The 27,309-nt window shown below is 42.0% G+C and overlaps 2 protein-coding genes across 13 annotated transcripts in view; one reads left to right on the forward strand and one right to left on the reverse strand.

The window, feature by feature from the left end:
* Positions 1-21,755, reverse strand: part of BRD1 (bromodomain containing 1) — a 69,915-nt gene extending 48,160 nt beyond the window's left edge. For 5 of the 9 annotated variants that reach the window (XM_025147466.3, XM_025147462.3, XM_025147458.3 and 2 more), the window contains exons 1-2: positions 11,073-11,414; positions 5,522-6,902 (exon numbers count right to left, since the gene is read on the reverse strand). In XM_025147466.3, coding sequence (XP_025003234.1) covers positions 5,522-6,888 — 1,367 coding nt within the window. In that variant the 5' untranslated portion in view covers positions 6,889-6,902; positions 11,073-11,414. Of the gene's footprint in view, positions 1-5,521; positions 6,903-9,892; positions 10,357-11,072; positions 11,415-15,999; positions 16,096-19,082 lie in introns of those variants that run through there. The other 4 variants (XM_046933943.1, XM_046933925.1, XM_040686756.2 and 1 more) reach the window with 4 other exon arrangements.
* ZBED4 (zinc finger BED-type containing 4) overlaps positions 11,161-27,309 on the forward strand; it is a 35,031-nt gene continuing 18,882 nt past the window's right edge. The window contains exon 1 of one of the 4 annotated variants that reach the window (XM_040687769.2): positions 11,161-21,295. The gene's annotated coding sequence lies outside the window, so the exon portion shown is untranslated. Of the gene's footprint in view, positions 21,296-21,813; positions 22,015-22,517; positions 22,716-27,309 lie in introns of those variants that run through there. The other 3 variants (XM_015272867.4, NM_001397243.1, XM_015272777.4) reach the window with 3 other exon arrangements.

Here is a 27,309-nt window from a genome sequence, read left to right on the forward strand (position 1 = left end):
GCAAAAATGTAGGCTGACTTCAACAGATGATTTCTACATGTATCAGAAAAGGTTCTGAAGTTAATCAGTCCTACAAAAATCAACAGCGAAGGGAATGACAATTGCTAGTATCCCCTTCTGCTTTACACCTAAGTGGTTCCACCACATAATTATTAGCTACAGCCATAAGGTGACATCATGTTCTCCTATAATTAAAGTAACTATTTCCACATCACTGTGTGAAAATATATACACACATATATTCAAGTATAAATGGCTAACAGATATCTGGATTTATATGGCTTCAATTTTGTTGCAACACTGATTCTCCAAGTATTACTCAATGCTTTTTCTAATGTTGAACTTTAAGTAGTGTTTCTTATTCTTGTCCCTGTGCTTAGAAACTTTTAGAAGGCAGAGAAAACCAATGCACTAAAACCCAGAAACTCTCACACCAATACATGATTAAGAAGCAACATCCATGAATATAAACTGACACTATCTCAAACATAAATGCTCCCTTCTGGTTACACTATGTTTCACCACTCTCTCTTCAGTTATTTTTCTGGTCCATGTTTCATTTTAGAGGCCACAAAGATTCCTGTGACTAGTATACCATGACAACATTACATTATTTGTTAAGAAGTTCTACTGGATAAATTATGAAACAATAACAACAAAAAAAATACTGTTTCTGAATTGATATATACAGCAATGGAAATCTATTTTTACTACCAGGAACAACACGCTTTTTAATCACAGCAGACACACAGAAAACTCAGGTAATATGAAACATATAAATGATAACTTATAAAAAGAGTTTGAAAACATTTTTAGCATTTTAATCTTTCCTCTCAGTTATCTGCTCACCTACGATCACAAAATTTTTAACAGTATGATGTAACACAAATGACACACATGAAAAGCAAGTCTAATGCCTTGTTCCTGCCTATTACTGAAGCAGTGATTCTTGTGCTTACTTTCTGCACCCAGTGCAAGTACAGCATTTCAAATGCTTTCTTAACTTCAGACACTACATATGTATCACGCAGAAACAGAAACTAAAAATGAAAGCATCTATATACTTCTAACTATCTGCTTCTACTTAATAAAATACCTGCATAAATGTTATTTTAATGATGCAGATTACACAGGGTCTCAGTGCGTTTCCAAAATACTGAAGGTTCAGTATTTTATTTACTTTTCCTTCAAGTATATGCCCACAAAATTCTAGTTATACAACATTTCTTCAAGGACACAAATACTAATACTGACTTTGTTTTGCATAAAACAATCACATCTTAGACGCCTCTTTAACAACACAAGGTCAAGTGATTACACCAAAATGATGTTATTTCTACTACAGAATCTAGCGCTCAAGAATAAGAGAAACATTGTAATGTTCACTGTGAAAAACTGCAAGATATTCACAGGGTAAGGCAGCTATTATAAAGGACAATGATAGCCAGCAACAGGAGGAACAATTCACAAGAAAAGGAGTACAGAGCCAGTATAAGGTAACTCAAACAAACAGGAAGCAAGTCTTAGATTGTCAACTCAACTGTAAAAGTCAGGATTTCCTATCTTTTACGTTTTAGACCTGAAACATAAAGAAAACACTTTTCATACTTAATGGGGAGGGGGGGGGAGAAGAAAAAAAAAGATTCATTTATCTAACTATGTGAAATTCAACCACCACATATCATCAGCAAAGTATGAACCCTGCACATATTCAGTGCAAAACCCATCTGCTACTGCTTCCAGACAGATCAGCTGGTGGCCGCAGGAAGCCTGCACTCCGACTACTGTGCCAATGTGCCAAGTACTGTCTGTACGGCATAATCGACAATTCAATACTTCATATTTAAAGAAGAATTGAACTGAATCTCTGACTAAAGAAGGAGAACACTTACATAGCCAGGAAGGCCAGATGCAAATCATGTCCATCCAGGAAATTTCCCAGTGGTCTACTCCAAGTGCTAAGCAACTTACTAAGAGGCAAGTAATGAATGCACCTCAATGCTCCAACATGACACACTGCATCTTTGGAAGCACACACTTAAGTACAGACATCCTGAAAAACTGAGGTACAAGATGATAAATGGATGCCCAGAAATAAAAAAAGAGAGCGGAAGCGAGCATTCATCTCCTATTATTGTCATTTAAGACCTTCCGATGCTATGCTCAGTAGTTCACAGATGACAGTCTGAAAGGCCGTATAATTAGATTACAAATAACCAAGGCATGATACTACCTATATAATTTGACAGTGAACAGTTTCAAGCACAACATTTGCTAAGAAACAGTGGTAACCGGAAAGAATACAGGTCTCAAAGGCACTCAAAGCAGAATCTAAGGAACAGAGAAGTAGATACAGAAATTCACACGTTACAAAAAAATTGTGTAGAAACGATGATACTTTTTTACAACATTATTTTTAACATTTCTTAAAATGAACACAGGTATTTCAGAGAACAGAATTACTAAAACTGTGTTAGTAAAATGTTCAGTTTTTGATGTACATTCACTATACAGATAAAGAAACAAAATATATTCCTACTACCTTCAACTAAACATAAATGGCAACAGGAGTTTCTCCAAGCAGGTGTGTTCAAATGAGCATTTATGTACTACTGCGGCTACTATCTCTAAAGAACCAGCCATGGACACATGTAGTCTAGATATTAATGATGAAGAAAGTAAACCAAACCAAACACCTCCCCAGGCATTCCTCAGTCTTCACAGATGTAAAGAACAAGGTTCATTTCTATTTTTTTAGGAAAAAAAAAAGGCACCAGTGTTTAAAGTTGGAGCATGTATGTTTCTTCTCTGAATGTGAATAGTTTAATTGCTCTTCTTAAAAGTTTTCTGGAAAGGCAAATCACATTCCAACTCCAAGGAAAGAAAAAAAAGATCAACATATTTAAGAATAGATTAAAGGTACAATTTAAATGAAGACAGATGCAAAATGTTCAAAATAATTTGTTATTAGTATATAGGTGCGCAATTAACTCCACATCAAAATCACAGCTTTTCTAGACAACAACAACAACGGAAAAAAAAAAAAAAAAAATTGGACAACTGAGAGTTGGGAAAGGAAAGTAAAATTCACCTTTTCATGTGCCCATTTCTATTTTGCTTTTAATTCAGATATTAGTTTTCCAGGACTAAGTGTATTCTTATAAAAAAATATTTAAGAAAGAGTCTTCTTGCGTGAAGACAATAAACTTATAACAAAATTAAAAACTAAAACAGTTTTAAACTATGGGTGTTTTTTTGTTTGTTTTACATTCCTGATAGAAAGCATCATTAAAATGTATTATCTCAACAAATTAAAATATCCATGTATGCAGTAACACAAATCTGAACATACATGGAATCTCTCAGCAGAAAGAAATTTAGAAATCAACAGTCTTTATACATCTGTTCCTGGCAACTAAAAACACTTAAAAAAAATCTGATGATGGCATCCCTTCAGTGTCAGGGTCTGACTCTAACAAAAGTTATCTGTGGGAAGAATTGCCAAAGCTACAACTAAGAATACACATTCCAATTCTCAACTCTCATTTAGTCCATGTTCTTTCTATTGGCAAGAAGACAAAAAATAAAAATCAGGATGGTCTTCATTGAGTTAAAGGCAAATTCTTTTTATAAACTTTCTCCCATGGACAACAGTATTAGTTCATATAACAATATCTGTTGCTAACTGTCAACTTAAGCCCTTCATTGGTGCATTGCTTAACAAAAATAATTCATTTTTACCAAGTAAAGCACGACACAGAACAGAGCAATCATCTGATGATGTCTGTAAACATCACACAGGAGCTAAAGACTGACATAATTAGTCAGTAAGTACCTACAAACATTAGTAGTTCTTTTTACAGGAAAGGACTGTCATCTCAAAACGCTGTTTAGATTAATGTAACTAGTTTTTAAATGTTCACTACCTGACACTTGGTAGCCAGCTTTCAAAAAGCATGATTTATTTATAGTATCTTAATAGCCTTGTAGACGATTAACCTGCACATGGAACTGGTGCCTCTACTGAGAAACTTTTTAATGTACAGTTATTAAATTCAGTACTAATTTAACTCAAGGGTAAACAAATATACTACTGTAGTAGATGCTGAAAACAAAACAAATAATAATGACAAACTTGATTTTAGTCCCAAAAGTCCAATTTAACACTTCTCAGTACAGTATATTATGTCTGAAATGCTCAGCAGAGCCAAAACTGTATTTTTCTAACCCAGAGCTTTATTCCATTGCTCAAATCCCATAAACATATATTTCCACTGCTGAAATGCATTATAACTCACTCAGTTTAAGTGAAAGAAATCTGAAGTGAGATGACACTGCTCTTTTGAACTACAATGTAGCTAATTTAATCAAAATTCATTCCAAAAATCTTTAACTCCCGAAATAAAAAGCATTCAAAAACCATTACTCTGTTCCAATTCTGTTAATTATGTACGAAAACAGACTTTAAAACATTCCTGCTTTTTCATTCAAGCATCACTTCACTAGCCTCACCAGATCTAGAGCCATCTGCCAGCCCCCTGATCATCACTGCTAAAATATAAAAATATGGCACGTTAAACATAAAGGACATCTTCAGCTCTGATGTTTACATTTTGCACTTAAGTAACAGCTTCTGTGAAAACTGCAATACACTAATAAAAGAAACAGCAGAAGTTCTTACAAAGATAAATTCATAAGCAAACGGTGTCCAGATTAAAACTCTTGCACACACATTAGTTTTTGTTCAACAAGAGAAACTGTACTGAAGTTATGGGACTACAGATTTGCTAGCATGGTTGTGTGGGAGAGCACATCCATGTTGGGTTAGACAACAAAGATTGCATTAGCTAATGTATGAGGGGTACCAAATTCACCCAAATCTTCATAAATGCTACTGCATTTGCAAAAAGTAAATGAAGACAGAGGAAAAACCTCCTGAGAAATTATTTTGTACCACAAGGAAAATACTTTTTGGAAGGCTTTTTTTGTACCTGTGTAGATCATACAGTAAATGCTTATATATAAGTTAGGTAAGATAAAAACAGTATTAAAACCCTATACATGCAAATCTGATTTTCATTTTGGAACTCTTAAGTTAGCAGAAGAAGTTCAGATTATCAGCTTATAAACATAGTTAACTTTGAGCTTGGCTTTTTAAAATTGAGGTCAAGTACATAAGCTATTTTGAATTCTGTGGTTAATTTTCAGAAGTACGGCAGACAACAACAGAGCACACAACATGATTTGGTCTGACAAAAAAAAGAAAAGGGGGGGGGGGGGGAAGGGGAGTTCTGAAAACAAGGCAGACCTCTTACTAATTCCTTTAAAGAAGTTATGGCAGTTTTAACATACTATCACTGAAGTGCAACATACATAATTTACATTAATCTTCTGAGCATGATCTTTAAGAAAGACATAGAAGAAACAGACAAAAACTTTTAAGCCTCCATCTAAAAGCATTGGCTTAAAATTAAACAGATGAATTAAGTAAAGGTTTCTCCCACTTTGACGGTTTGCTTACCTCTGGGGGGGGATATAAGGAGCAGATACGGTTGGCATAACTGTACAGGGTTCAACAACTGTTTTCTTGGCTTTTTTTGTCTTTTTTCTGACTTTTGATGTAGACCTAGCAGTTCTGACTGATCCCTCCTTTCTACAAACACCGTTTTTGATTTCAGCTTCTCCATAAATATTTAGAGGTCTCCGTATGCAACCTGGTGGAGTATGTACATCACAATAGGCAGTCTTTTTTACAGAGAATGTTGTCCCACTGCCGGTCAGTTCTTTCACAGGTTCCATTTTCATATACAGACCAGCCTTTTGAGCACATGTCACATGGAATGCAGTATAGCAGTTTGCTTTGTGGCACTGGATGCAGGCACCAACACCCTTCTGTTTACAGAGGTAGCACGTTAACTTCCATCTGGCTGGGGGAATGTTCCTGACACCATCAATTGGCTCAATAAAAACTGTATTGGCAAATCCAACCTCTGGAATCCACAAAGCACACACAACATGTCCCCAACGATCATCATCAGTCTTTTTAAAGGCACCTCCCTTGTTTGGGCACAGCACACAGTCTACAGGCCGAGAACGGGACTGCAGACAGTGTCTGCAGAGCCACTGGCCCTCGGGTATATATGGCACCCCATAGCATTCCTGATGTACTGCTAAATTACACATATCACAAAACAGGATTACATTGCTGTTCTGACATTCACCATCCATGCATATACAACATACCGCGTCTTCATCAATTAAAGACTGATGATCACCCTGTTTTTGGTTCTCACAATAAGACTCTTTCTCAAACCTATCCATAAGGAATTCAAACATGTTTTGGGAAACAACTGACACTCCATCACTTTTCCGCTTTTCATTAATTATTTCTAACCACGCATAATCTTCCTCATCCATGTCATATTCGACTTCATTATCAAGTTCTTCTGCTGACTTCTCAATGAATTTATAATAAACCGGAGGTCTCCGAGGAGCTGAAGGGGGACTGTATTCAACAATCCGTACTTTTGGTTCTGGAAGAGGAGCTGTTGTAGCAGGTACGCCATGTGAGCTCGGAAGAGCTTCATTTTTCTTTTTCACTTTGTTATTTTTATGCCGTTTGCTTCTTAGACAAACTGGTGGTCTTTCACTATTTTCTTTATTGCTGTTGCATTCACTCATTTCCTGGGCTGTAAGATCATCTTCTAATATAATCTCTAAAGGATCAAAGATACTGATCCTATGTAGGCGACCTTCAATTTCTATTTCGACCATTCTTTGAGCTTGAGCGTACGTCAAGGTTTCTCGTGTGGGGGAGTGCTTAATACTGCATGGGGAAGAGGAATGCCTTGTTGTCGATACTCGATGACATCTTCCTTTTCTCCTCATTTGGTAATGTTTCCCTAAAACGAGAGCACCAGTTAAAATTATGAACTCTGAAAATTTATTTAAGAAGATTAGTTTTATTATAGTAAGAAGCAACTTCAGTTCTATGGCCCCAAACTATCTATCCAACCTTTTGGAAAAGGAAACAAAATAATAAAAAAACAACCTAGCTTATCTAAGTAAGCACAGCTATACACAGTCCATAATAATATAAAAATGCTTCAGAAGAGCTAACTGTAACAACTCTTAATAAGAAAATAATAAGAAAGGCTCAGACAAAAATGATAACTGTTACACTGTAGGAAAATCTTTAATACAGTATTTCCATTTGCTGAGTATGTGCAGGTTTTTTTTCAACAGCCTGAAACTTTTTTCCTCCAGATCTCACCTCTAGAAGAACTGACATAATCCTGGAAGAAAAGTATGTTTTCCCACAACTTTATCCCATGCAATTTGAAGATCATAATAACAACTCCTTTATTACATCCATTCTTAGAGCTAGAAAAACATGCATACCTCCAAAGTTGACAAAGCTTTCTTAAAATAAAATTCTTTTGAGTCTATATTCTTTACCTAACTACATATCCACAGAAACAATTTCTGTATTTAAGAATTACAACATCTCCATAACCAGAAAGTTATTCTCAATGTACGTTTTATTCTTTTATCTAACTCCCACATGAGTAGGCTGAATCCCATTCAGTGTCAAAAACTTTCAAATATAGTGATATGCACAGAATGACAAGAACAGAATTCAACTCACAAGTAAAGATGGAGAAATGTGGACCACAGTTAGGAAATAACTTGTAAAGCAGATTTGATTTATAATGAAAACATACAAAATGTGCAGCTGTGTGTGCACGTACACAGACACACACCCTCATCCCTCAACCTGTTCTCATAGTTTTCCTCATAGCAAAAAGAGTAGGTAAATAACTTCCAGTCTTTCAATCCAAATCCAAGCTCTTTATAAAATGAAATTGACGTAACTTTCAAGTTTCAAGACACTCATTGGAATAAGGTCAGCCTCTGTTACACACACCATACCAAAAAAACCCAGCTTTTTTCCTCCCTATGAAACACCGTAATTAGGACGGGAACTCAATTTGATTACAAAAATCCTAACTGAGAGCTTCCATGCTTACACCCTTTAAGACATTTCTTTTTCTATCAAGTTTGAAAAATATTATAGAACCATTAATGTCAAGTCTACAATGCTCTTTTATCTTTCACCTTTTCTCCCCCTGATAAATCACTAAGAAAACAAGCTTGATTTTTAATGAACTGCTTAAACTATTATTACGGCCTTACCATTTTAATTCTCATCAATCAGAAATTCTGCACTTCATGTCTTTTATTAGTCAAAATAATTCTACTCACATTAACATGTCAAAAGAGCAAGAGCTCAAGGTATGATTATTGTCAGAGCAGTATAATTACTTCACGAAGAAAACAGCAACGACCAGAATGGCTGACACACAAAACACTTTTTTTTTTTTTTGGTCAGTCTGTAATGCCACTTTCAACAAGTCTACTCTCAAAGTCCTGAAGGAATTTACTTTAATGGAGGGCGAGATAATGCAGGCAGCTAACATTTAAAGTAGCCCTTTAGAGAGTCTTATCTATCTGCTCTCACAAATCAGTCTTCTTTTCCCAAGAAATTAAAAAAATGCATCTACACTATCCCTGTTATTCATGTGTGAGTTAAGTACCTTACTCACAGATCTGACTTCTATATAGGTACCTCTTAATTCTTATTACTTATTTTTATAGCACAAGCTCAAAAGCCAGCGCATAATCATCACATTTTTCTGATCGTCCTTATGAACAAGAGACGAATAAAAAGATTCCACCACCGCTTCAAACAAGCGTGAAAGAAATACTTAATAGTTTAATTCCATTCAAAAACATAGGATTAAGTTAGACTGGTTTTTTTAACCGCAGAAAAAGTTCAATCCCCTAATACTATTATAAAAGATTCAGAAACTAGAAACGATAATTTATCTGAAATTAGAAGTTAGTTTCCACAGTTTCAAAACAGATGTTGTAACGCAGAGGTGAAAGATAACACAGTGACTCTCATTTGTTTATCAGCATGAATGAAGATTTTTCAGGTCAAACACACTGATGTGTAAATGTACAGCAACCCACTCATGTCAGTGTGGTTGCATTTTATGGTATATTTTGGTACCTGTCTTGCATTTAGCCAACAACAACAACAAAAAACAGATCAATTGGATTATGTTTACCTCACATTTAACTTCAATTTTGTGTAGATGTAAAGGTCTGTGTTTTCTTTTAGAGTATCTCTCCCTACAACCATGAACAGACACACAACCAGCCAAGATGTCCATGAGGGCAGTTTTGAACTAATTACTGAGGGAGAGATGGAAGGTAGCCTTCAGAAACAAAAAACTGTACTTATTTGCCCACATTTAATTATCGAGCATAGCCCAGAATTAAAGGGGGGTGGGGGGGAGGGGAAGGAGTGGAAAGCTAGATTTCCAAGCTCTCTCTCTCTCTCTTCCTGAAATTCTTAAGCATGGCTGCAAGAAGGCAACAAGAACAGGAAGAAAATATTTTAAAGCACATTCTTGCTTAGAATTACTGTCATAAATGTCAAACTGTATGAATCAGAATACTAAAAAAATGATTGAGCCATCATCTAAGCATCTTCCTTGTAACACTCATCTATAAATAAAGCTAATTCACAAAGCAAATGATAATTTGCTGGGAGAAGGGATACCATACAAACTGTAACAGAGCAAACACAGAATTGGAATTGGTACTAATCTGGCTTCATTTCATAAAAACTTAAGCATGATTAACTTCAATGTCCCAGAAGCCAAAGAAGTGGTAGCTTTTTATCTTTCATCCTCCCCCAAAGAACAGAGTACTTGCAAATGTCCCGTGAATATTCTGGAGGATGACTGCATTTCTGCATACGGAATTCACGATCAGCAATTGCTTTGCTTTTCCTTGTTAATTAACAGACACCTTCCCTCACCCTTTCCAACACCCTGCAGGCCCGCAGGAATGACGACCATGCATAGAAGTTTGAAGAACACTCTGACTATGACATCAGCTCCATTCTATACTGACAATATCACACCTTCAGCAAAAGGAGGCGATTCTTGTTAGCGCTTTTCTGCCTCTCAGAACAGAGATCAAACAGGAAAGTTTGCAGCTCCCCTCTCAGGGCTCCATCAGCTGCTCCCCCTCGCCAACAAGAGTGCACGCAGACAGCTGTTTGTGCAGAATGCGTGGTAGGAGGCCAAAATATTTTTTATTAAGGAGCAGGAGAGCTAAAGCCAACGGGAAAAGTACAACAGCGCACGCTTCTGATCAAATTCCTTTCACAATTTTTGTCCCAGTTACGTTCCTCCTCTTCAAACCAATTGCTTCGGGTCCCTGCATCCCCTGCTCAAAGGAAAAGGGAATGCCATTCTCAATGGACACTTTCATGCAGACCATTGTAAAGAGAAAGACACAGGAATGTTCTTTAGTCCCAGACAATGAGGCCGGATAGGCAAACACCGCTTACAGCACACGCGGAAGACACCACCCACGGCAGAGCGGCGGGGCAGGAGCACTGCCCTCAGGGGAACACAAAGAATTGACGTCCGCAGCGCGGCGGCTCAGCTCAGCTCTGCCCGGGGAAGGCAGCACAGGCTGTGTGCCTCCCGCATCCCGCCAGCAGTCCCGCCGCAGCCGCTGCCCGGCCCTGTCCGCCCCACAGCCACACGGCCGCCCCGCGCGGGGCCGCCCACGGCCCGCCCCCGCCGGCTCCTGCGCGAGCACTTCCTGCCCACGCCCAGGCAGCCCACAGCGCACACACACCCCTCCGCGCCCGATGGTTCCTGCCCGGCCCCGGCGTTCCCCCCTCCCGGCCCCCGGGAGGATGGTTCCTGCCCGGGCCCATCATCTCAGCCCTTCCCAACAGTCGCCTCCCTCCCCTCCGCGAAAATACTCGGCCCACAATATGGCGGCTGACAAAACAGCTCCAGCGGCGCCTCCCCCAGAGCGCCGCGCTCCGCTTCCCCCCGCGCCGCCTCGCCCACGGCCGCTCGCCCTCCGCGCCGTCCCCCTGCGCCGGGCCCGGCCCCGCCGCCCTTCCTCTCCTTCCCCCCCGCCTCCGGACCGACCGGCCGTCTCGGCCGCCACGCCGCCCGCCCGGCTTCACTCACGTTGTGGGAGCCGCGGAGCGCGGCTGACAGACCTCCCGCTCCGCCTCTGCGCCCGACGCTGCGGCCGGTCTAATGGCGGCGGTCCCGCCGGCGCTGCTGCCGCCTGCTCCCGCGTCCGGCGTCCGCGGGCGGGCGAGCGGGCGCTGAAGGGGCCGCGCTGCCCGCGGCGGCGGGTACCCGGCGCTGGGTACGGGGCTGCTGCCGCCGCCGGGCACAGCGCATTCGTGAGGCGCGGCGCAGGTCGCGGTCCGGCTGCGGGCTCGCCGCTCGGCTCCCCGGGCTCGGCAGCTCCCCTCCCCCCTCGGCACAAACAATGCGGCTTCACCACAGCGCTGCGCCGACGGGGGGGGGAGGGAGAGGGAAGGGACGTGAGGGCGCCAGGCACCGCCCAGCCCCGCCGCTGCCGCCGCCGCTGCTGCCGCCGCCGGGCGGGGCCTGCGCCGCCGCTCCCCCCGTCCCCGCCCCTCCATGGCGGAGCGCGGCGCGGGGCCTGGCGGAGGCACCGGGCGGCACGGGGCGGGAAGCGGCAGCGCTGCGCCTCAGGGGACGGGTTGGCAATTCGCGGCCCAGGGCTGCGGGCAGGACTCGCGCTGGCGGCACCGGAGCGCCTCAGCGCAGGGGTATTTAAACGACAGCAAACGGTGAAAGGAGGGAGAAGCAGGGCGGAGGTCAGGGCTGCAAAACCAGGTCTCCAAACTACGAGTAATCGGTATTTATTATTTCTTTGGGCAAAGTTCAAGCTCGAGCTTAGAAAATTCGTTTCAGTCTGCTCTCAGGGGGTGTCTGGGTCATACTTCTGCTTTTGGGTAACGATAACAACCTTACATTTTGGTCAAGTACAGTTGTGTCATCTGTAGCTCTCCCTGCAAAGGCTGCCCTTTGTTATTATGTATCATTTTTAGGAGAACCATTATAGCCTTACTGGAGATGTGAAGGATTTTGCTGTGGGTGTCCCCAGGACAGCTGCACCCGCACGCTCAAAGAACCCCTTTTGAGCCAGCCAGGCCTGGGACCAACACTTGTGTTTGCCCATCACACAGAACAGGTCCTGTGTGCAGTAGGAAAGAAAGCAGCAAAGAGTGGGTATGGTCTTTGCTGCCCCTCTGTAGCGACCATTACTGAATGCCTCCTTCAGAATAACCTCCTAACTCTTTCTCACCCTGTTTCTACCACTGCTGTTTGCCTCCCCCAGCAGCACTCAGTCCAACAGTAAATTTATGCCTAGATCAGAAATAGAAACACCTTTCATTACTTACTTGTGGAAAGTCCATCAAGGTCCAGAGAGCTTGCATCACTTATTTCAGGAAATTCTGTACAATAGGCAGCATCAGTATCTTCCAACTCATTTTTCCCTATCAGGCACCATCCACTGGGCTGATCTCTAGCAAAGCAGGAGCTTACAGCAGCCAACATTTGAGTACTGCACTCAACCTAGATAAAATTTTTAGGATCAAACTGACCCAGTAACTTCAATTGCTCAATTAAAAAAAAAAAAAAAAAAAAACACAACCAAAAAACCCACAAAGACTGGATAAACTGTATAGGTCATCTGGTTGTTTGTGTACTGCTTTTAAGGAATTGCTCTCTGGTTATGTCACTTACATACCACCAGTCTCAGAAATTTTACAGCACATCAGTTGAAATGAGTGAAGTTGCAGTGGAATTCAGCTTGAAATACTAAATAGGAAGCAGTGCTCTAAATCGTATATGTTAGTGCACAGTCCAGTTGTAAAAATGACTAGAAATGATAAATACTGTCAAGAAGCTAATAATAAGTATAATAAAACTCCATCTATGATAGAAAACATGTTTTTTTCATCTTTTAAGTGATAATCCATATGTGTATCTGTCCTGCAGCTGTACAAATGCTTTACAACTGGAGACAAGCTTTCCACAGAGCTTGATGGCATCCATACTCTCCCTATGTCTGATGCACAAGTCAGTCTGGCACTCTTCCAGTTTCTTTTTTCTGCCAGGTATATTACAGCATTCCATAGCTGCACATCCCTTCAATAAGACAGCGTTCCATACATGTATTTGTTCCATTTAACTATCCTTCCGCTGTCTGACCTTACGCTTTATTCTCCAGTATTCTATTTATGTGACTTTCTTGAGATTTGTCTTCCAGCTCTCCCTGTTCTATACGTAGGGCATGTTTGGTAACCATAAGGTGTCATGTCTGAAACTTCATGCTGATAAAACCAGGAAGCAGTACTTCCAAAATCATTTCATTATAGAGGCATCATTGATTCCCATGACCTATTGATCAAGGACTTATACCACAGCTTGCATTGATCAGAATGATGTGTTACAGTGCCAGGACTCGATCTCCTAACAGATCTGAAATGAGAGGCTTCTAATCTACTTTAGCATAATACAGAAAGGCCTCCAGGATCCTGAGATTCTCTTCAGTTTCAAAGGACTGCTGAACTTCATTTCCTAGTGCCTGTGCTGAAGATGGTAACTCCACCTCAAATTAATAACTTACAGGCAGGGTTCATCACTGCTCTTGATACTCTTAATTATCCTCAGGAATGAGTGAGGTATGAGAACTTCTCCTATAGACCATCTAGGCTCTTACACAGAATGCACGTAATCTTGATACACTGCTTCACAGCAACAGCACAAAGATCCTAACAAGCCTGACATGAACCACCTCTCACTGACATTAGAGCCTACCAGATCAGGATCCTCAATGTTAAATACCAGTAGGTTAGCTCATATTCTTTCAAAATGCAACAATGCACAGTATTATCTGGTATATTTGACAAGTCCTGAGCACATACTTCTATAATCTCAAAGATTTGTTTCCCTGCCTGCTCCATCTCACTAGTGATATGTAGTGCCTCAAAATAGTATTCATTCCATTTTTGGAAAAGGAGGAAACAACTTTAACGGGATGCCACATAATTTCAAGCAAAAAGATAAAGGTTCAGAGAGCAGGAAGACCCTCACAGCCTTTCTTTGGCACTAGCTCAGTGAGTCTGTGGTTTTGGTCCTACTCCATCACAGTCTTCACACCCCTGCTTGGCAGCATCAGGTTTTGATTCAAGTTGCCACTGCTGACTTGCTCTGTGAGAAAGATTTTCACAGATAGAATATCTTCTGCTTACCAGCTTTCACCTGTGCTAGTTAACAAATTCTCAAGAGAAATATTTCAAGTGAAGGAATCACATAAACATAAAGGCTGTTCATCTCATAAACATAAAGGCTTTGTCATCCTCTTCTCTTGCAGAATCAAGTTTTGAGACATTGCTACACTGATCAAGTATATCACCTGCAGAGTAACATCTTTGTACCAGATTAAAAGAGACCAACTCAGGCTTGCCGCTGCACTTAAATCTTGGCAGTGGTACTATTCTTCACTGGATAGAACTCGACTCTATACTCCCTTCCCTGTATAAACAGCAGGCTGCTAAAATGAAAAAAAAAAAAAGAGCCGGATTCCACTCCACGTATTCTTTAGAACCTGCAAGAATCTTGAAATAGATTTTGGACTGCCATAACATATGTGTGTGGGTCCTCATCCTATCATGACAATTCTGCCTAACGTTTCTAAGACTTGCAACAGCTATGAATAATTCTGCAAACCAAACCATCCATATAAAGCTTCCAAAGCCTGGCTTCCCCACCATACGGTTTACTTTTCACACTCACCAATACATAATTAATATTCTCCCTGGAATACTGTCTAGTAATATACAACATTACTATGGTTCCTCATATCCTGCAGGGACATCTTTTTCCATTTCACTTACCTCATTGGTTATGGCACTGACAAATTACTCAAGGAGCATTACTGTGCAGGGCCAGCTGCTGTCAAAGAAAAGGTTGTTCCCAGACCTCAGAAGCCTGGATAGCATACACTGTGGATAGGATGCTCCACCGTATTACAAGACATGTTACAGCAACAAGCTGATAAACCTACATTTACCCTCAGTCTACGAAGTGGTACAGTTTCCCTGCATCTCTGTTAGCTAATCTTTGGGAACTACTCAACTGAAAGACAAATCCATGTATCCTATGCATCACATATGTATCCTATCCATCCACTAGGTATCAAAAATACTTCAGCAGAAAGACATATTTCTGTTTTGTACAAGATCGAGTGGGATTTATGGTCAAAAGCCCTAGACGACAATTCCAAAAAAAAGGATGAACCTTTTATCTTTAAATATGGAAGAAAAGCCTTGAGCCTTTTTACCACTAGAGGATTAGTGAATATCTTCTCTGTTCTTTGACTAAGAAGAAGCATGCCTTTTCTTTTTAATTCCTTTGATCCCAAAGACTCTGGACATGTTTTGACAAAGGGTGAGTTAAGATGAAATAATATAGGTGTTCATCTGTGTTCACTAACTTTTACAGAAAAAGTTTTTGTTTCTTTTGGCCTCACTAACTTATGTTCTATATGCATCATCTTTCTCTTCCTTGGAAAGAAAGCGGTTCTTTATAAAATTGATAAGGAGACCCTTTATTTCTCCAGAAGAGTTCGGGGTGATCTAAACTCTGAAATGAATTTCAAAACAGACTGCACTCTCTGTCAGTGCCTCTTACAGTACTGATAAAAGACTGAGCCGTTTTATCATCTGAGCTCCACCAGAACTCAAGCTACATCACTGCTTGCTAATAGCTCTGTGACTTGCTAAGCAGTCCTGTGGAATGTTATCTACAGATAATACTTAAAGACCATCTGACAGAGTGGTCTTTAGGCTGTACAGCTGCTATGCAAAGGTCCTTACCTTGTTTCCATTTAAGCATTTGGACAGACTACAGCTTAGAGTCACCTACAGCAAGAATAGGTTTGTAGCCTGTCACTTGCAATGAGAACAATATGTTAAACAGTCTTTGGAGAGGCACAATTGACAGGGAAACCTACTTTCTTCCTTCTTTATCCTTCTGCTGTCTTGACTCCTTTAACATCACATACCTTTGGGATTTTGCAGTTATAAGGCTCTCTGCAAAATGTGCTCATAACCTTTGAATGATGGAAGGAAGATGGGGCTTGAATGCACTCCTGCAGACGCTGCAAAGATGAGGAAAAAAAAAAAACAACAGTATTAAGATATGTGTTAAAGCTTATATGTGTTACACTTCACAAAAAATAAATCAGAGTAATTTCTATTTTCACAGAATGATGCACCAAAAGCACAGGGCTTATCCATTTGCTTATCCATACATTGTCTAAATAGCAGAATAGTAATGTGCTCAGTGAAGACGATACAACACATGTATCCTTCATGAATCAGGACAGATAGCCATAGAACTCACATCAACCACATTGCTGAAATTTCAGGATTGCTTTGAGGTAAAATTGAGAGCAGGAGAAGAAATACTGAAAGCTATGATGCTTTTTAAAGCTGATTATAAAAAACAAAAAGCACACAAAGAAATCCCAACCTTTTGAGCAAAATTCTTTGCACTCACATATAATGATACTGTTATTTATAAAAAAGCAGATTGAACCCTATACAAGAAAATATTATTACTCCATCTCTCCTGTCATTCATTGCCTTGTCAGCATTAACTATTCAACTCCTTGTGTTTACTGACTATCACCTTCAATATATTCTGTACAGTAACTTTGCCTGCAAAAGTCTTTTTAGGAAGTTATCCTTGCCAAATGGTAACTACCATCCTAGTAACCCTTCATAAACAGATGAAGGACTTTCTCTTTTAGCCCCCTGAACTACCTCACTGCACAACCAGATGAGCACAATTTAAGCAAATGTATATCAAAAAGCAGCAACAGAGAAGAAAAAAAAGTGCTTTGCAAACAAAGACATGGCACAACGTATTTCTCAAACCAATCATCATTTTTGATGCTTGTTCTCATCAGATTTGGGTTTTGGAAGATTTTTCATTTAACATGAACTTGAGTAAATTTAAGCAAGCACAGTCCATGTAAACAGTATGACTACATACATATTCTTAATTTCTCACAACCCTTTTCTACTCCCTGTTCCTCTCCTGCATCTTGGATTCAGTTTTTATTCAAAGAAAGAAATCTTGCTCACTGCCTCCATCAAGTTTGATAACTTAGAAACTTAATTTAAGAAATCCCTCAGAGTTACTTTATTTCTAATTTCTTGCTGTCAGTATCAAACTCTTAACATGTAACAAAGCACAAATTTTGAGCACTGTTCCAAGTTAGGTCACTCATGAAGGTATACCTCCAAGAAAGAATCCAGTGTTTACACTGAGTTAATACTTCAGCTCTCTTATAATTAAATTAAAACTCAATCAGCAATGAGACAAATCCAGTCTTAATTAGTTTACTACCTCTTCCTCATTCATTCTGGAAGACAGACCTGGTCTGCAGATGATTAAGACAGTATGCAGTGGAGGAAGCATTGCTGTGAGAATCCCTAGTCATTTACTGCTGAAGTAATCCCAAAATAGATGAGCTCATTCAGAATTAAAGCCCTGTCTCCTCAGTTACGTGGGGAAGGGCTACAAAGCAAGGCAACATCAAAATCCAGGGAAGAAAAAATGAAAAGTCAGTCATGACTCAATACATGACATACATACAAACACTAACAAACAAGAAAAACAGCTCATAGTTTCAGAAAAAAAAAAAAACAAAAAACAAAAAAATCCAAAGAAAGATATGCCGTGTTCAGAGAAATCTGATACTTGTTTGTATGAGATAACAAACAAGCAATAATGAGCAGGTTTTCTTTGCCTTGTCTCAGACATGGCTACCTTGGCCAGCACCTGATGCATCTTTCTATTGTTCATAGAGATCTTCCAAAATCACATATATACAAATCAGTCCTGGTATATAATATGGCCTCATATAGGAGAATCTGAAGATGCAAAAAAAACCAACACAAAACAAAAACCCACACCACAAAAGTAGGATCTTCAACTGGAGCATTCCTGATAGATGCATTCCAGCATCATTCTCACCCCACACAAAGGCCAAGCATAAATAAGTCCTGTGAATATCCTGTCATACATACAACTCCTTGCCAAAATTACAGACTTACATTGCTGATGTGCCATTAATCCAAGATGATAGAGATTAGCCAGATGTTTACAACAAATTAGGTAATTAACAGCAAAGCACAAAGGCATCATGGTTTTGGCAGTGAATATTGCTTAAAGTTGCCCAGAGCCACCGTGTAATCGTTCACTCTTTCTTTTCTGATTATCCAGCTTGACAGCTTGGATACGATAAGTATAGCCGAGTGCCCACTGAAGTTAATGGAGTATGTATGGTAAATATATAAGCACTCCCTTATGTTAAGTGTTCTTAGAAACCATACCCTTGTGATACTAAATTGGACTTCTGAATTTAGTACTACTGATCTTCATCTTAAGGTTTTGATTTTGAGTCACCACTGTCTACACAGAGTCCTGGAAGAGGATGTAGTCTATGCAAGCAAGCAAGCAAGCAAGCAAATAAATAAATAAATGTTTTCTTTAATATATTATCTCAGTGCTCAACTTAAGAATTACAATTTAGTATGTTTTTTGTCTTAATGATTTCATATGGAAAATGCATCACTGATATATAAGTTGTTTATGATGAAATTAAAGGTTTGAGTGATTTGGATATTAAATAAGCTTATGGAAACAATTTTAGAGATAATTATGCTAAAACAAGGTAACAGCAGCAAAATGGTTATTGCTCCCAACACTAGTATAACGTGCTGGCATACTGGTAAAGCGTCTCCAGTAGTAAACAAACTCAGGAAAACAGAACTACATTAATTTATCATTGCACTATCAATGTTATCACTACTACCGTGGATGAGAAACTCAAGAATAGCTCAGTGGCTGGAGAGACTCTGGAACCACAGAATACAAAGCTCTGTCTGCAGCAACTGAATCTCTACAATCATCTCATAACTTCTAACAAAATATTGACAGAGAAACAGATACATTTAAGGAATATTCATGTTCTGTCACAGTAGAAGTGGACATTAAGCTGTCATGTAGTCACCAAAAAATTTTAAGCTTTTATTATGGCTTCCCTTGTATTGACAGTGACAAAGAGCTACTTACTTACGGTTACTGTAGTAACATTTCCTTGTTTTCTGAACCTGTAACACCCATTCTCTGGAGAATCCACACAGCTTCTTTGAGAGCATGCTCTTTGATTTACGACATTCCACAAAACATATCGGGGAGCTAGGTATTCTGCAGTTTACTCCAGGGACTGAGAAATGAATTTCAGATATTCATTTAATACCAGATCACTTTTAATTCATGTTGTGTTAAGTTAAAAGTGCAAATAAAGACATTTATTCACAATATCTGAAACAGAAAAACTTACACAACAAATAAAGGTGGAAAAATACTCTGATGTTAAAGAAGAATTTTAGTTACTTACTGTCAAGATGCCTCGCACAGACTTTAATATCTACCTTGTCAATGGATCACCTTTTCTTGCACATTTACACCTGACTGCATGCTTTATGGAGAATCCGCAGCCTCAGACTAGCACTACAGCACTGCTGCAACACCCACCACAAGCCGGCAGTCTGGAGCCCTCCCCAGGAACTGCAGTTGCTTTCTTTCCTTGCAGTCATGTCATCAGATCACCATCACCTCTTTGTTTTATTCTTCACATTAATTTATAGCTTGTGAGGAGTTTTTCTAGTCCCAGTTTGCTCAGACTGTTGAGACTGACTTTTTTTTTTTTTTTGAACTTTCAGTATATTTTTGTAAAACAGAGAAAAGTTGCATCCATTTCACCCAGACAACATATATGTCTACACACTGACTGGTTATCAGTAACTTAGAATTTAAAGAAATTATCAACTTGCATTAACTTCAACTTTCATTAACTCTTACTGACATTTTCATAATAGGCTGTATGAAAAAATGAAGAGGTTCAGAAAAAATGCTGATGGAAGCAGTGGAAAGTGCATAAAAGGGGTTTCCTAAGTTTACTGTACATTTTTATTCTTCACCTATAAATTGGAAACTCTTGAAAGTCATAGCCATTACAAAAGTAAAGCTGTCACATATTCATATGCCTCTCATGGCATGTTGAAAGTAACTACAAAATTCCAAGTAAAATTCAACACTGCTACACTTTTATTTCATTAAGAGATGGGTTTTTTTTAGAAGATATATTTCTATTTATTAATATTGCATGTTAAGTAATCACCACATTATCAGTTAACAGACTAGTAGTAAGAGCATTTTTAGCTAAGTTCCCATGTATCTTTCATTGAGACCATCTGATTAATCTGGCCAAGACAAAATTCTATGTTTAGACAGCTGTTGCCATATAGATGCACTGTTGTATCATGGAAAACAAGGCAAGTCAGAGTAACTTTGCCTTAAATCACTTTGCCCTCGATATTCTATATTACCAGTACAGTTGAACTGCTGTCAGTTATAAGAGGAATGAACATGGAATGAAGAGCTGTTACCACACACTCTTCATACTTACTTTGTTGCAAGTCTAAGCAGCATGAATGAAAAGACTTTGCAAGAGACCTCCAAAGGAAGCATCAGCTGCAACAGCTCATTTACTTTACGAAAATCATCCTTTAGGTACCGAAATGCTATAGAAGTACAGCCATACGAGCGGTATAGTAAAGATGTTCAAGAGCTCCACTATTCCAAATCAAAAAGGGATCAGCTGATCTGCTGTTTTTCCTTTTCCCCCCAATATATCGATATATGGCCAATAAAACATTTCTGACTACATCTGTTCAATTAAAAAAAAAAATCAGTTATCTGATAAAGACACCTCAGATCAAGAAACATGTACTTGCTTAAACACACTGGCTGGAGTGAAAAAGCTTCTTCCTCTCAACAGTCTTAAATTAGTTTTAAAGAGCAGCATCTTACCATTACTGTTGCTACTGCTTTTCTCCTGCCTGTATTCCGATCAATGGCGCTGAAGTCAAAGCAGTAGCCATCTAAGACTGCCACCAGGAATTCGACAACAAATGTTCAAGCCTCACCACATCACAGCTTTATCGGCCTCTATAGAACAACATGCATTAGAAAACAGCACATCACCACAGATCGCTCCCACCCTGTCAGAGAAGCATAGCTCACCCAATGCCCTGACGGCCTCGGCAGTTCTCGGGCAGGAGGGCAGCAGCAGGGCGTTACCCAGGAGAACGCCAGATGGCAAACACGTAGAGTACTGCTGCTCAGCTGGAACCGACACAGCGCACAGCCCTGACCCTGAGCAGCTCTCCCTGTGCTATGGAGGCGATCCCATCCAAACGTCGTGAGGCGCCCTGACGCAGGTAGCGGGCAGCAGGCAGAGCTACACACACAGCTACGCAGAGACAAATGCGTAGCGGCTATCAGACTACAAACACGCAGAACTTAAAAAACAAATACGCACAGCAGCCATTAAATCCCCCGAAACAGGAGAGAACTCCGCTCAGGTCGGCGGCGCCCACCCACTCAGCGTGCGTGCTGCGGGCCGGAACCGCCCACCCGGCCGGGCCTGCAGCGGGTCCGAGTCCCACTGCGGCGGCCGCCGCCGAGCGCGCTGCGAAGCACCGGCTGCCTCAGCCGGAAGCTGGGACGAGCCGCAGCCCCAGCAACCCCCGGCCGGCCCCGACCCCAAGCCAGCCTTAAAGCCACAGCCGCCCCTCGGGACCCAGAGGAGACGGCCGTGTCCCGCTGCCCGGATCCGGATGACGACAACGACGCCGCCCGCCACGGCTCCGGGGGCAGCCATTTTGCGGCCCGGCGGATGACATGTTGTGCGTCGTGCGTGCCGCCGCTCGACGGTGCGGGGCCGCCCCCCGCGCCCGGCGCCTGCGCAGCGCGCCCTGTGGCGGCCGAGCCGGGGCAGCCTGCTCAGCGCCGCGGCGGCGGCGGCGGCTGGAGACAAAGCGCCCAGCTAATGAATGGGACGGGCCCGCCCGGCCCTTCCTTTTAACTCCTTCGGGCCCGGCCGGGCGGCGGCGGCAGCGGCGACCTCCGGCTTTCCCTGCGGCGGCCGCCCGGGGAGGTGAGTGGCCCCGTTCTGGCACCGGGAAGGGGCAGGGCGCTCCGGCTCCCCGGCTCTCCCCGCCCCGCTGCCCGCCGCCGCCCGCTCTCTGCCTCCGCGGCCCCGGTGCCTGCGGGCCGCGGCCCCGAGTCCCGGGCTCGGGAGCGCCCCGTCCCGCCCGGGAGCGCCCGCGGGACAGCGGCGGCAGGGCGGGCAGGGGGCGTGCGGCGGGCAGGAAGCGGGGAGTAGGCCGGCGGTGCGGGCTCCATTGTCTGCGGGGCCCTGGGAGGGGGCTCCGGCAGGCCGGGCTGCGGAGGGGGGCGCCGCTCTCCGGGGACCCGCAGGGCCATGCCACCCCCCCGTCCAACCCGGGGTCCCCGCGGAGCCGTCGGCTTTGTGCGGGCCTGCCGGGTCGGCGGCACCCCTCCCACCTGGCCCGGCCCTGTGAGAGGCCGCGAGAGCCGGGCCCTGGCGGGGATGGGAGGCGCCGGGACCATGCGGCCGCCGTCGGCCCCGTCCCAGATGGCCCCGGGGCGGGGGCAGCCCCTGCGGGAGCGCGGAGCGGGGCCCGGGCTGCACGGGAGGGCCGGGTGGTCCTGAAAGCGTTTCTCCGATACACGAGGGGACGGAGGAGGTGACCTCAGCCGCGGCGTAAGCAGCGCATCTCTTCCTGCGCCGTGCGGGGCTCCCAGCCCCGTCCTCCTTAGGCAGAGCCGCTGTTGGTACGTGTGGAGAAAGTGCGCGGCTTAACTTCAATGCTTGCTCCTCTCGTTCTCACTTCGGACGCCGTGGTTTCACTTAAAGATGTCTTCTGTAACTTCCAGGTCTGCTCTGAGGCAGTGCTGACAGCAGCCGCCGGCTGTATTGCAGTGCTCACAGAGTTTGGAGGGTGTCGCGTGCTTTTGGTGCTGCACATGCACTCTGCTATAAGTGTAGAAGCGTTTCTTAATGCTGGGAAAGTCACAGCATTCAGAGAGCCCGTTTTGCTTTAGTGATGCTCCATACCTTACTGTGAAGTTCAGCAGTGTTTGGCTCTCCCTGTTCTTCCTTGGTGCTTCTGTATTAGAGGCAGCTGTGTCGTGTTCCAGAGGTATCTCTGGGAGATGTCAGAAATTCAGCATGAGCTGTCACACTGCAACTGCCAACCCAAGCAGAGACAGGCTTCTGAGCCCCCATAACACAAACATGCTTCTCAGGCTGTCCTTAAGCACCGGTTTCCATATGGCCCCTCGTGTGCTTGTGTGTTTTGCTTTTTAAGAGAGGAAACACGGTTATTTTTCTGTGTGGGATTTTTCAAGAATTTGGTATCTTCCTTAAAACAAGCCAGGCACCCTCAGGAGGGCGTTTGTGGGGTGCATGCGGGGGCAGTGGAGCCCCCAAGATATCACCTATTATCCCCAGGACACCGGGCTGCTGTTGGAAAGCTCATGCAGGTACTGAGTGGGGGCTTTCTGGTTATTATATGCTATAAAGTTTGGTTTGAGGGAGAAAAAATATATATTGCCACTAAAAACAGTGGGAGTTCTTTTGTGGACTTCTGGAAATGTGTGTGTTGTCTGCTGGGGACAGGATGGACTGGGACCTGAGGTATGGCACGCTCCTGTGTGTGGGTGTCTCTGTCCTTTCAGACTTACAGTGCTGTCTGTGTCTTCCTAACAAGCGCTGAGGGATTGATAATGTAGAAGTTCTCTGGAGTTAAAAGTTGATAGAGAATAAGTAAAACAAAAGTAAATGAAATAGCTTGACTGAGCATCTCAGAGAAGAGTGTTCCCTAAGTGCTTGCGCTTTTTAACAACTGTAACTTGTTTGCTGGTACACTGTGAAGCGCATTTGTTACAGGTTCCACTGACAAGGTGAAAGTCAGGCTGCAGCAGTGGAGGGCTGGGCAGGTGCTGGCTGAGCTTAGGGGCAGTGATGTGCTCCTGGTACCTGCTGTGTGCAGCCTCTGCTTCTGTATGGCTCTTTTGGCTCTTCTTATTTGGGCCTGCACTGACTGCAAACATTCTAAGCAAGCATCGTGTTTGCAGAAGGGTTCATGGAGAGGGATTGTGGTGGAGTGCAAAAGGGGGCTGAGTGCATGTGGTACATCACCAAGGCTTATCATTTGGAATTAAGAGAGCAACTGAACTCCACAAGCGTTTATTTGAAATTGTCTCTGACTTAGGCTGTATGCATTACATGGAGTAAATGATACCGTCCTATCAATCAGTGATTCTTAAGAGCAAGGTGTTACTGGAGGAAGTCCTGACAGAATCCTGGGTCATAAAGAATAGCTGCTTTACGTGGCCTCTGAGCATGCTTTATCTCTTGTTTTCCTATCCTTTCTCTTGGAAGCTGTTTTATTCTAATTTTCCACAACCCTAACCATGGTAAATTCAGTGAGATTTCTTTGTGGCTCTGAGAAAGTTTAAATCAAGAATTAACGTAGGTGTTTTGAGTTGTATCTCCCAATGCTTTGCTGTGTTTTACCACTCTCTGCAATGGAGTCTCCATCGGAGCAGATTTTCTAAGTCCTGTCTTCTCAAGCTTGCTCTTAACTTGTACAACTTCTCACCTTCCAAATGAGCATGATGGGCTTGCTGGGGTAATGTACAATTAAAGTAATCTGCTTTATGCAGATAGGTGTGCTTACACGTGCACATTAGCTTACTTTCAGACAGAAAGCACTCTTATTCATAGTTTGGCTGGGGATTTTGCACAGTGTGGGCCACAGTGTTAATAATGTGTAATTATCATCAGGTTTGACCATTTATTTTTTTCTTAAATATGGATAGTTTGGGTTTGTTTTTTTTTGTTAATATCAGCATAAATGAATGTAATTTGCATAGTGTTTTCTGTTCTAGCATACACTTTTCAAATGGGCTTCACAGAAAGGTGTTCTCTTGCATTTGGCAAATGGACATTGCTTTCTGTTCAGTTCTGGCTACTTGCTCTGCATTTGCTGCTGGCATCATCAATAACTGCCAACAGTTCTGAACTGTGAGATTGTTTCATTTCAACCAATTATTGAAAAAACGGAGTCATTCCTGTGACCTCAAGATAGCTTTTATGTGAAATGTGGAATGCAAAGTACACACAAAATAAAGCTTTTATCAATTTTTTTTTCAAAGCATAGAACCTGCTATCCAGAATTACGTTGTGATAAATATTTTAAATGTGGTAGCAGAGTTTTGTTTGCTGTTTTTGTGATGAGACAGAGTGTAATGCGATAGTCTGATAAAATAACAGTGGGGAAAGACCTTGGTTCTTCAGGGCCTTGTTTGTGTTCAAGTGTAGTCATTTAGAACAAATGACAGTTTTTTTTTATACTGAATGCACATTGGAGAGAGCGATATTAGCCTTCTCTGTAACTTGTGTAATATTAATTTTCAGCAGATGTTGGCATAGGAAATATTACAGTATTACCATAATCTTTATTTAAACTCACAAGCAGTGAGCTTTGTTTGGCCATTACTCCTCCCTGTCTCTGTCCTCTTCCCCCTCCCAGTTTGCTTTGTAATGATATGTAGGGTTGAACTGTCATTCACTGAAGAGTTACTACTTCATTTTTATGGCTGTCTGAAAACTGTCTGGGTCTCTCATTTTTTCCATGTCCTGTTTGCTAGTTTGTGGTCACTTCTGCCCCACAGGTGTATTCTTCCCTCCATGCGGTGGAGTCATTTCTGTTCAATTGCTCTGATTTTCTGCTGTATGTGCTTTCCTGAATTTGTTTTTGCCTCTAAAGATAAGAAGATTAGATGCAGTTAAAGTGACTTTTTTCTTTGTTATTTGCAGTGAAAGAAACTATCAAGAGAACCCAAACATCAGCTTGATTTGAATGAAATGTTTGGCTCAGCCTGAAGGTCTTTTATAGTCATCATTAATGAATGAAAGAATGAGAATGGAAGTTTGTTGTTGTTTGTTTTTTGTTTGTTTGTTTTCTTAGACACCAGGAAGGGTGAAGATGGTGCATTTGTACCCTTTCTTGCCTGTAGTCTGGTGGCTCTGGAATTGTGAGGAATGTGGGAGAGCCAGGTTTGCTTCACCTCCCTGCCCCAGGACCTGAATCTGCATCTCCCAGAGCTCCCTAAGGAGCTGGGAGCCATGGGAATGGGGTGGGTCTGCTCACCTTGCTGACACCTTCCGCTCTGTGCACGTAAATGTCACCTTGTAGAAGGGACAGCTGAAGGTCTCAGCAGTCAAGTTAGCCAGACACAGAGCCCAGGAGATGTTCTTACTTGCTGAACAGGGTGTATGGATCTATTTATAAGTGAAAATATCAGTAAAAGACCTTTCATGTAATACATCTGCTAATGCATGGTAAGCAAGCAACCAGGATTTTTCCTGCTGTGAGAGGTTTTCAGCTTCTCAAAAAATGCGTGTTTTTATACATGTGTGTATTTCAGATCCACAATCTAATGTGCAGTAAGCACTGATTGCTGGGGAAGATGCTTCCCTGTTGGTGCTTGGTCTGTATCTTCATAAGAGGATGAAGCCTCATCCATTAAGCACTGCAGAATACAGCTTTTTAAAGTTCTTATTTAATTATTAATTTGCATTCGGATTTGGAATAGACAGTGACGTACTGGATTTTCTAAGACTGCAAAAGATACCTTGCTGGTGTTCTGGTGTTTTTTTTGTTTTGCTTTTTAATATATCGGGGCAGTGAAACAGCCAGGGACTCTGCACTGGGAAGCTTGTCTCTACATGGTCAGTGGGTCTAGAGAAATGTGCCCCATGATGGACCATTTTGCTGTTTTTTGGTGCCTTTCCAAAATATCTGACTTAATATATTCTGCTTGTTATCGGTCCCCACATACAAGAAAGGAATGATTATCTTGTGCTTATCCCATGTTACCACATGTTGGTTAATACCCATTCTAGGTGTAGTGTGTAAGCAGTGCATTCAGCTCAGGAAGGAAAGCACAAGTTTCCATGTGAATCCTGTAGTGCATTAAAAGGTGTCGACAAACTCCCTTGAGCTGTTGTAATGTAGTGCAGACTACTTTGGTGAGAAGTGAGTTTGTTGCATTGGCTTCATTTTGGAGAGTAAAATGTCAAATCATCACTAAGCGGAAAAAGAATCCATGGAACGCCAAGACATGTACAAAAAAAAATGACTTTTAATGTTTTTGCATATTCATTTTTGGTTTTGCTGTTATTTTTTTGTTTTGGGGCCCTAGAGTTGAAAACATCTAATTTTTCCTGACACTTGTATAACTAAATATCCCCCCTCCTTCCTTTTTTTTGTTTCTTTTTTCAAAATTCCGAGTCTTCATGAGTACAGCTCCTGGACCTATGATCTAAAGAGAAATCTGAAATGTCCCATGACTCGCC

The sequence above is a fragment of the Gallus gallus genome, chromosome 1 (genome assembly GCF_016699485.2).
Source record: "Gallus gallus isolate bGalGal1 chromosome 1, bGalGal1.mat.broiler.GRCg7b, whole genome shotgun sequence".
NCBI classification, from domain to species: domain Eukaryota; kingdom Metazoa; phylum Chordata; class Aves; order Galliformes; family Phasianidae; genus Gallus; species Gallus gallus.